Source organism: Pangasianodon hypophthalmus, chromosome 28, assembly GCF_027358585.1.
Source record: "Pangasianodon hypophthalmus isolate fPanHyp1 chromosome 28, fPanHyp1.pri, whole genome shotgun sequence".
NCBI lineage: Eukaryota > Metazoa > Chordata > Actinopteri > Siluriformes > Pangasiidae > Pangasianodon > Pangasianodon hypophthalmus.
In genome coordinates, this window is record NC_069737.1 from 2,357,927 (window position 1) to 2,367,295 (window position 9,369).

At 41.6% G+C, this 9,369-nt stretch overlaps 1 protein-coding gene across 3 annotated transcripts; it reads right to left on the minus strand.

The window, feature by feature from the left end:
* Positions 1 to 798: 798 nt before the first annotated feature.
* Positions 799 to 8,802, minus strand: LOC117596391 (mannosyl-oligosaccharide glucosidase-like). 3 transcript variants are annotated; one of them, XM_053231037.1, is made up of 6 exons: positions 8,650 to 8,802; positions 7,757 to 7,853; positions 5,612 to 5,985; positions 5,279 to 5,502; positions 3,560 to 3,753; positions 799 to 2,982 (listed from the first exon to the last, which is right to left on the minus strand). In XM_053231037.1, exons 3-6 carry the CDS (start codon positions 5,967 to 5,969, stop codon positions 1,224 to 1,226), a joined length of 2,535 nt encoding a protein of 844 aa, XP_053087012.1. In that variant the 5' UTR covers positions 5,970 to 5,985; positions 7,757 to 7,853; positions 8,650 to 8,802; the 3' UTR covers positions 799 to 1,223. The 3 variants fall into 3 exon arrangements, with proteins under 3 accessions (XP_053087012.1, XP_034157263.2, XP_053087013.1); XM_034301372.2 differs by lacking the exon at positions 7,757 to 7,853 and having other exon boundaries at positions 8,650 to 8,798; XM_053231038.1 differs by lacking the exon at positions 7,757 to 7,853 and having other exon boundaries at positions 5,612 to 5,981; positions 8,650 to 8,748.
* Positions 8,803 to 9,369: the final 567 nt, after the last annotated feature.

Here is a 9,369-nt window from a genome sequence, read left to right on the forward strand (position 1 = left end):
CCAGAAAAAAAGGTGAGGCAATTTCTGTGGCTATTATTACAAGTTTGTATCTAATTATCTGGATATAGCCCTCTAACAGACTTCATTAAGAAGGGAGTGCCAGGTCTGGTGCAGTGAACGGATCCATACCCATGGGCTTTTACTCAGGTGAAAACTGCACTTTGCGGGGGGCTGCTCTTAAATTCTCCTGACTTCATTCTCCATTGCTTAGTGGATGGCTGCCTCAGACAGGGGGCTGAGGGCTGTCTTGTTCAAAGTAGCGGAGGGAAAGGGCACAGAACTCTTGATATTTATTCAAAAGGCTGATTTGAATTAACCACCCTCTCCGTTGACCCTTCCCCTTGAATTTTTCCACATTTTACAAACTAGAAATAAAATTCATTTAATTGGAATTATCTGTCATAAATCTGCACAACCAGGCCATAATATTGAAGTGTGTGTGTGTGTGTGTGTGTGTGTTCTTTATTTACAAAGAAAAAAGTTGTAACTGCATATTACCATGGACAAGATGGGTAGCTGGGTAAATAAATTCAGCACAGGTACTACTTGGGTGTGTGACACTGTTCACATGGCAAAGGAAATAACAGCCGAATATGAAATCACTGATTTACTATCGCACCTTGTCATGCCACCATGCTGGTAGGAAAGCTCTTGACATACATACATTAATGAAGCTTGTGCACCCCCATTTCTGAATACAATATTTTATTATGGTCACATTGTAATTATGGGAATATTTTTTTTGTTGGGATAGAAAAGTTTTTTTGGTCTTCAATGCCAAACTAAAAAAAAGGCAACTTGCAGGTAGGTATCGATTTATTCTTTTGAACAGACCTGAATACCAGAACAAAATGCTTGTGGTTCTTTTACACTACATTCTCTTGTCATGTATTTTCTTGTCATATCTTGTCATTTACATATCCCATTGCAATTTACACCTGAGCATAAATTTATGACATTAAACAGATTTTAAAAGTGAAATACTTCTCTGAAAATTCCATTTTGTAGAAAGTGTGATTTACAAAAGAACCTCAATACATCATCATAAAAAAAAAAAGAATCCCCCATTTTTCGGTCAAGCAGAGATTTTGTTCTCCTCCATACACACACGTTTTTTTTTTGCAATTAAACAAGCAATAAAAAATCTCATCATTAGCACAGAACGTTTGCTGAGATAAATAACAGCACCCTTGGATTATAAGAATAAGAAACCTGCAGGGGTGTCAGTACTCTTCAGCCATGATGAGTACAGTCAGAGCTGACCAGCCTGTGAAAGGGTGGCTACCCTGTCCTCGACCAGTGCTGTCACTGTACTGTTCCCAGATATATCCAGTTTCATGGTACTGTTTGTAAATGTTATTGATGACATTAGTCCTGAGCTCTTGATAGAGATCAGCAGCCTTCTCCTGGTATGGTCCCTCTATACTGCTGTAATGATGCAGTGCCCTTAGTGCCAGGTAGTTGATGTTGATCCATATAGCACCACGCCAGTAAGGGGGATCATGCTCTGTATTGTGCTTCATATAAAGTGGATCTGAAAGAGAAAGTGAGCGCAAGCCATAGGGTGTCCACAAGCGAGCAGGATCCCGAATGTCTTTCAAAATGTGCTCTAATTTTTTAGAGTCAGGTGTCAGGACATGAAGCAAGAATGGAAACAGACTAACATAGCCAAATGCATTTACATACTGAAGCTTAGGGGCTTTGCGCACTGACCGCACCAGGCGTTTTACTGGTAACTGGTGCCTCATCTGTCCAGGTGGCACAACAACCTTTTCTTGCTGCAATGACACAGCGTGAGTGTGGTTACCGTAGTCGAAGAAGGCATGAAGCTGCTCGGACCAGTGCAGCTCACTCAGAAGGCTGTTGTTGCTGAGGGTCAGGTAGGTGCGCTCGTATTCCTGATGGGGTTCCCCAAGCAGTCGCGCCATGCCTGTCATGATCCGTGATGCAAGCACCATCCAACAGTGCAGATCCACATGTCTTTCATCTTCAGAAGGGTGTGATGCACGGGGGTAGTCGTCCAGCCCGGAAGTCAAGGTTTTAGGATTGAGGAAGAGGTTGGTGTCCTTGTCCCTGCCACGCCAACGGTAGGAGTTGGGCAAGGGTCCAGCTTGAGTGGTGTTATACCACTCAAACCACGTCTGCAGTCTGGGATACAGCCTTCGGAGGAAAGGCAGAGTATCCCGAAATTGTGGCGCATCCGGATGTGCCTCGAGCTGCTCCAAAAACTCCTCCAGGACTAGAAAGAATGTAGGTGGGTTTGCATTTTCAGTGTGCTGCACCACAAACTCTGAAGGGACCTTGCTGAGAGCCTCATCGCCCAGGATCTGTTCACGTGGGATCCAGCCCTCCACATTGATTAAGTCCAACCAGTGAGCAACAGCCTCACGAGTCAACTGGGGGTCCCATTTACTGATGAGGAGCTGGTGGAAGCCTTCGTCCCACAGGAAACCCCTTGGGAAGAAGGAGCGGGAGGGCACTGCGGTGAACAAGGCGCCCTCAGGGTAAAGCATGGGGTGCTCGCTATATGCTGACTGCACCACTGACTGTCCGAAAAAGTAACCCATGCCACCAAGCATGTTGCTTAAAGCAGCTTTGCCAAACCTCACCTGGGCTGGATTAAACCCTTTAGCCTGAAGTCCGAATGTCTCCTCGAATTTCTCATTGTAAGACAACTTCAGCCTCGTAAGCTCCTCGGTCAGCACCGGGCCCATCAGCTGGTTGGGTCGGTCATGGACACTTCCGGACTCAAACAAAACCTCAATCTGGAAGGGGACTTGGACAGTAACCTGGTGCACTACAAAGTCACTCTGGATGCGGTTATCTTTTTGCAGGTGCGGAGGAGGTGTGTAGGTATCCACAGCAAAGTAAAGCCTCCTCTCGGCAGTGGACGGATTAAAAACAAATCTGTTACTCAGGCTGTACTTCACTATGTCTGTTAATTGGTCCAGACCAGGGCTCAGCGTCTGCAAGTAATTATAGCTGGAGAGAAGAGACATACCATGGCTTGTTAAAAATAAAATGATGACTTATCTTGTGCTATCACTTACTGAGGTCACACCAGTGATCAGACTAACTGACAGTTTTCCATAGTCAGACATATATTTAACATAAAGATGAACTAAACTTTAGAATTTGGGAACTTGAGAAATATATACAGTGAATAAAAATAAAAATAAATGTCAGTCAGGTGTAACAAAAGTAACATTAAAAAAACTTAATTTTCTAGATTGTAATGTGCCATCTTAATACAATATCTGCATATCTACATGTGATATATGTACATGTGAAAAAAAAATATCCTCAAAAGTGCCTACATTAATTAGACTTCTGGTTTAATATTTATTTTCTTACTGACTGCATTATATGGATTGCAGCTGGTTTGATCTAGTTTTATGCAACTAATTGATTGATTGCACCAATCTTTTAAAATTTGGTTTGTTATCCAATATTGGCAAGGCCTATGAAGTTTCTGTCAGTGTAACATGGTGAAAACAGAAATAGTATTTCTTTCTTTCTTACAATAATTTGTGTAAACAAGATTTATTATTTGAAATACCTGGCGTATTTATTGGGAGACGCCTCTCCACCGGTGGGTTTGCCGAAAGTGATTTTGAAGTTTCCCAGTTCCTCTGAAGTGCCTGTAACATGGCTCAGACGTGTCCTATTCTCTACGTGAGCTTGCAGGGAACCTTGAGTATCTGTAGCCACGTAGAACATCAGCGAGATGACTGGAGCATCAGGAGCAGTGCTCTGGAGAAAGCCATGATGATGGTGTGAGTACATGAGAGGATGACAAAGGGTCAAGTACCAACCTGCATCAAGAATGGCTTTAAGAATTTAAAAAAATGATGGGACATGATTTAAAATAAAATTCAGTGGCGGACAAACCATGAAGTCATTAGCCAGCAGCCCACTGGACAAGTGAAAGCTCCAGTGAACCTACTAACTTACTTACTAATCTACTAGGCTTAAAAAAAAATTTACCCCAAAGGAATAGTCAGGTAGTTCAAAGCGATATCTATCGATAAGCATAACTTACTCCGGGAGATCCTCAAGGCTCATTTCTTGGTCCATTCTTGTTATCCCTATACAGCAAAGTCATTTTCTTTTCCTCCATCCACCTCCTAAGTCTTACAGAAGATATTGGACTTCCTGGATTTCCTGGATAGAGATTAATCATCTAAAACTAAAGCTTCCCCATGCTGGACTACTTAATCACCATCAACAACCTCATTGTGCAACAAAAACAGTTGGGAATCTTGCTAAGATTTTCATTGGCAGGCAGCCCCAGATCCTGCATATTTCACAGCAGATTACATACAACCTTTCCTAACTACAGGAACCACGCAAGATAGCAGCGCAAGACAGCGGCCAATAGGTCCTTCAAACTGGGCTATGCTCCTGAAGCTAGTTTCATTAGGGTTGATTGCCAAACCCTTCTGGACATTGTTCGAAACTGCCAGAGAATTGCAGTAAGCCAAACTGACTTGGAGGAAATTGCTGCACACAACATTCACCAATCAGACCTGGAACCCTTGGACTCTTCCATCAAATCCCACCAGACCAAGCGTTCAAGAAAGAGAGCCATGTGAGCCGGTAATAAAGCTCAACTTGAACCAAAGGCTGCCGTACCCACTCTACTCCTCTCCAATGTCTGGTCCCTTTTTAATTTTTACTTCATTTTGTACAATACCCAGGATGAAGATAAAGCTGACTTGGAGTCAAACTTCTCAACAGCAACTCGCTACATGCTGCTTCTCTCTTAATATGCAGTATCTTCCCAAAGTTCTCTCATTTTACTTGTGAGCAGGGGAGTGTACTTCACTGGCTAGAGGTTTAAAACTCTTGCCCTCATGTTCAAGGTGTCAAAGGGCTCTGCAATACATTATCTGCATAACCTGATTCAGAACCCACTTCCCACTAGCTTGGATCTTGAATTTCTTCTTCTGGGTGCCTGGCATGTCCGTCTCTGAAATATGAGCATGGTGAGTTGTAAGGTGTAAGATTGTAAGGTGAGATATATGTCTGCTTCCCTGGCTGGTCAATAGTGGAGTGAGTCACTCCAAAAAGTGTCAACACCTTCCTGTTCAAAGATGACACTTTATTGTTTTCTCTGCACTTTCTTTGGCAATAATTGTCTTTGTATTACTGACTAGAACACTCTAGAACTTGCCTGAACCAGTAGTAGTCTATAATCCTTTTGACATTCGGCATGTTTTACAAGTTGCACCTGCTAAGAGAAGCTGCCAAAAACCTTTCCCCCAGCATTACTTACGTGTTGCTTGCCAGTGATTCTCCATGTCCAGTCGCCACCATGATCCCCTCCCATCCGTTTGACAAAGGTTGTTGTGAGAGTAAACTCAGTGTCTTGGATCTGCTGCATACCAAAGTTGACGCCGTCGTGCATTAGCCAGCCGTAGGATCGCAACCGATCCCCCTGCTCACACGTGTGCCTCAGGTTAACGCCCTTGGCAGAGAACTGACGCATCCACATCAAGCCTGTGGAGCCACACGCATGAACTGATGTTAGCATGAAGGTGGAACTGGGATGAGATGTGCACGACAGTTGGGCTTTTTTGATATAATGAATTTACATACGTTTACGTACCTGTAACAACAGATCTAGGACTTCTTGTTTTCATGCCGAAATACACCTGCGGCCGATACGAGCCCCAGAACCTCTCAGGAGACACAGCGGCAGTGGTGCTGTTGGCATCTAAGACCCGAGGTGAAGAATGAAGTGTCACTGCTCTCCTGGCCAAGGCCGAGCGCATGTACAGGGCATAGAAGAACCAGATGAGACTGAAAATGCACAGGCCAATGGAGATGTTGATGAAGATCTTGCTAATATCTGTCTTTCCTTTTTTCTTTTCCTTTTCCTTCCGGACCAGACCTGGTGGTTTCTCCTCTTTGTGAGAGTGAGTCTCTCCATCTGAGGCCACGTTCCTCTTCCTCGGCCTCCCCATATTTGACTGGACCTGGCTGAGATTGAGGCATAATGCGCATTTAAGACTAGAAGAAATGCAATCATGTGGAGTTCTGAATACAAGAAGTGTAACCTCAGGGGCAAATAACCAATTAGAAATGTGATTTTTCCAGGTGGATTAACATCCCTTTGTTGTACTTTTTGTACAAACACTGCTATATAATGTCATCAGACTGTCCCGTTAGTCCTCGCTCTCTTTATACGTTTAAACATTAACCATGAACCTTATCAATAGATAGAAAGTGTTATCATTTAAATGAAGGATGAATGATCTGGAGATTCAAAATTTTAATGAATAAGAGGGGGAGGGATTACATAATGACATGTAATTTTTAAAATCCGTTTATAGTTAAGATTTACATCCACAAAACAAGTTCCTGTTTTCGCTTACGCTATAACAGCTATACACAGTCATCAGCCTCATCAGCCTCTTTTTTTCGTCTTTAAGTTAATAAGACAAAAAACAGACAAAAATGACAACGGAGGTCGTCATGTTAACGAGAAAACGCAAAGCGTATCTCCTCTATCCTGAGGATTTTCCAGTACTGAAAAAAATGTACATTTAAATGAACGGAATCATATTAGATTGGGACTGAGCCGAATTGTATTTAGTAGTGAATTAAAGTGTATCGAATCTGTATTTGTTTGTTTATTTATTTTTTTGTATTGTATGATATATATACGTTTACGATGTGCATCATATCGTCTCAATGTGAGGACATTTGGGTAAAGTATGTAAAGTGAGCCACTAGGGGGCAGTGTTGTGTGAAGATAGCGAATCACAGCCAAAACAAAGCAGAATTCCACATTTCACTGTAGGAATAATAAAGAAAAGATAATACGGGAATAAGAAAGCTTGCTGGATCAAGTATAAACTCGCCTATATTAAGAGGTATCAGGTGCTTATGTATCGAAGCACTTCAAATTACAATTGCTGTGATTTACATCACCTACGTTGATGTAAAAATTGTGCAATCCTGCAGGACGAAATTGGCCATTATGATGAACTACAGATGGTGTAAATCTTCTCACTTTTTATTCACCCACACCACAACATCATGATTGTAGTTTTCTGTAATAAATCCATTACACAACAATGTGATCTTCAAAAAAAATCACAAAAACGCAAAGAGAAAAAAACTGATCTACTCGCTTGTGCTGTTCACTTACAGCTGTCCATGCAGTTTCATCACAGAGAGACATTTTATATTTTGTAGAAGACACCAGTCTGAGAAACGAACAGCACAACCAGGTTTAAACTGATATTTTTATGAAATTTTCTTCCATCAGTGTCTGTTATGTGTAAGATTTTGTTTTCAAACAGACTACATTTTCCAAAAGCTGTTACACATAAACCCCTCTCTGCATCGTGACACAAATATGTAACACAATTCAAATTCAAAAGCCTAAAACTGCTCAAATATCATTCATGAGAAGGACACGATCTGCGGGGTAAAACGTCTTCATTCACTGGAAATGTTTTTACAGTGAGTCATGCGCAGGGTTCATGACTGCATCGTTGATGATGCTTTATTTGAAAGAGAGACAGCTTTCCTAAAATACCGACTGACTGTGGGATCAGTGTGGAGTGTCAAGTGATTATTATTTATTTACTTATTTTTAAATGCAGCATTAAATCACAGTACAAGCTGCGTAAAGAAACTGAATGTGTCAGTTTAGAAGGTTAAAGTAACATTTAAAGCTTTCTGCTGAATGGAAGGTGAACTGCTATGAAAACATTGACATCTTTCCTTTCCTTTTATTTACCTTTTAGTAAGGTTGCCTTTTAAGGAAAAGGGGTGGGGTTTAGCGGCTGTGTTCTACCTGGGGGTGGAGACAATTTTCCACCTCGTTGCCAGTCACTCTAAACATAAGCAGAAGACTGAAATGAAGAAACAGGCCACAGTAATACTGCAAATCACAGTTTTTTTCTACGGTACTTCTGAAATGATGTGATCATTACAGGCGGAGAAGCTCTTGTAAATATTACAGACCGCACCTTTAAGGTGAAAAGATTGTAGATAAGAGTTTTTAGTGAATGACTGGATGACTTTAGATGGATTTGACTACGTAATTATGAATTATGAGTGCTCATAACCAGTCTTAAAACTTCATAAATTTGAGTCTTTACTTGTGATATTTTATGTGATTTAAGCTGTGTAAGCAATATATTTTGTGATGTGTGTTTTTAGGTGTATATTAATAGTAATTGCAATAACTTTAGAAAAGATTATTCATATTGCTTTCTGATTTTCAACATTATTTTAACAAGATAATCATGTATTCATTTTTAAATCAGTGTTTGTTATTATTAATTTATATTTCTGAAACTATACTCATAATATATGAGTAATTATTATGTAATTATTACAATACTGGGCGTACTGGTATTGTAATTATAATGCTTATTATTATTATTATTATTATTATTGTTGTTGTTGTTGTTATTGTTATGATTAGTTCTGTTATGCAGAGCATCTTGCTAACAGTACTAGCCAGACCCGGAAATACAGAATGAATGAACGTCTTCGCTTCTTTTTAAGCTTTTAATGTTTAAAGATGTTGCACATTACAGGAGTATAAACCCCACGGATTGGCCCGGTGACGATTAAAACGCTAAATAATCACGCTTTAAATGCGAGGTAACGGAATTGTGTTACCTTAACGGAGCTTTAAGAGGGTCGCCTTAACCATCTCCACCTGAGTCAAGCAGCACTTCCGGGGATGACGTGTTACTGTCATGACAATCTCTTTCGTGATTGGTCGGTGATCCTTCTTCGTCGCTCCCAAAACTCAGTGTAGCGTTCAACACGCAGGCTGGAGACGCCATTATTCAGGTCACTTCTCCAGCCATGTAGGGAGCTTGTGTGGAAATGGCGGAGATATTCGGCACTTGGTTGAGCTACTCGCAGCTTTAAAAGAAAATTAAGCGACATCTTGAGAACGTTCGAGACATAGCTCTTCTTCTTCAAGCTGGCAAACCAGCTTATGGTGCATATACCGCCACCTGCTGGGCTGGAGTGAGGCGCAGTGATGTTATATATTTCACTCTTAAATCCATCCATCCATCCATTCTCTGTAGCACTTATCATACACAGGGTCGCAGGGAGCCTGGAGCCTATTCCAGGGGACTCGGCACACAAGGCAGGGGGACAGTCTGGACAGGGTTCTGACGCATCGCAGGGCGCAATCACACGCCCATTCACTCACTACGGATAATATAGAGATGGCAGTCAGCCTACAACACGTCTTTAGACTGGGGGAGAAAACCCCCAAAGCACAGAGAGAACATGCAAACTCCATGCACACAGAGCAGAGGCAGGAATCAAACCCCCAACACTGGAAGTGTGAGACAAACCACTAAGCCACCGTGGTTATAC

What these genes read in the sequence shown, in the direction of transcription:
- LOC117596391 (XM_053231037.1), bottom strand. Translation starts at nt 5,969, where the DNA reads ATGGGGAGGCCGAGGAAGAGGAACGTGGCCTCAGATGGAGAGACTCAC. An exon ending in GAATCACTGGCAAGCAACAC is followed by an intron (nt 3,754 to 5,278) that starts GTAAGTAATGCT and finishes GGCTTTCTCCAG; the next exon opens with AGCACTGCTCCTGATGCTCC. An exon ending in TCTCCCAATAAATACGCCAG is followed by an intron (nt 2,983 to 3,559) that starts GTATTTCAAATA and finishes TCTTCTCTCCAG; the next exon opens with CTATAATTACTTGCAGACGC.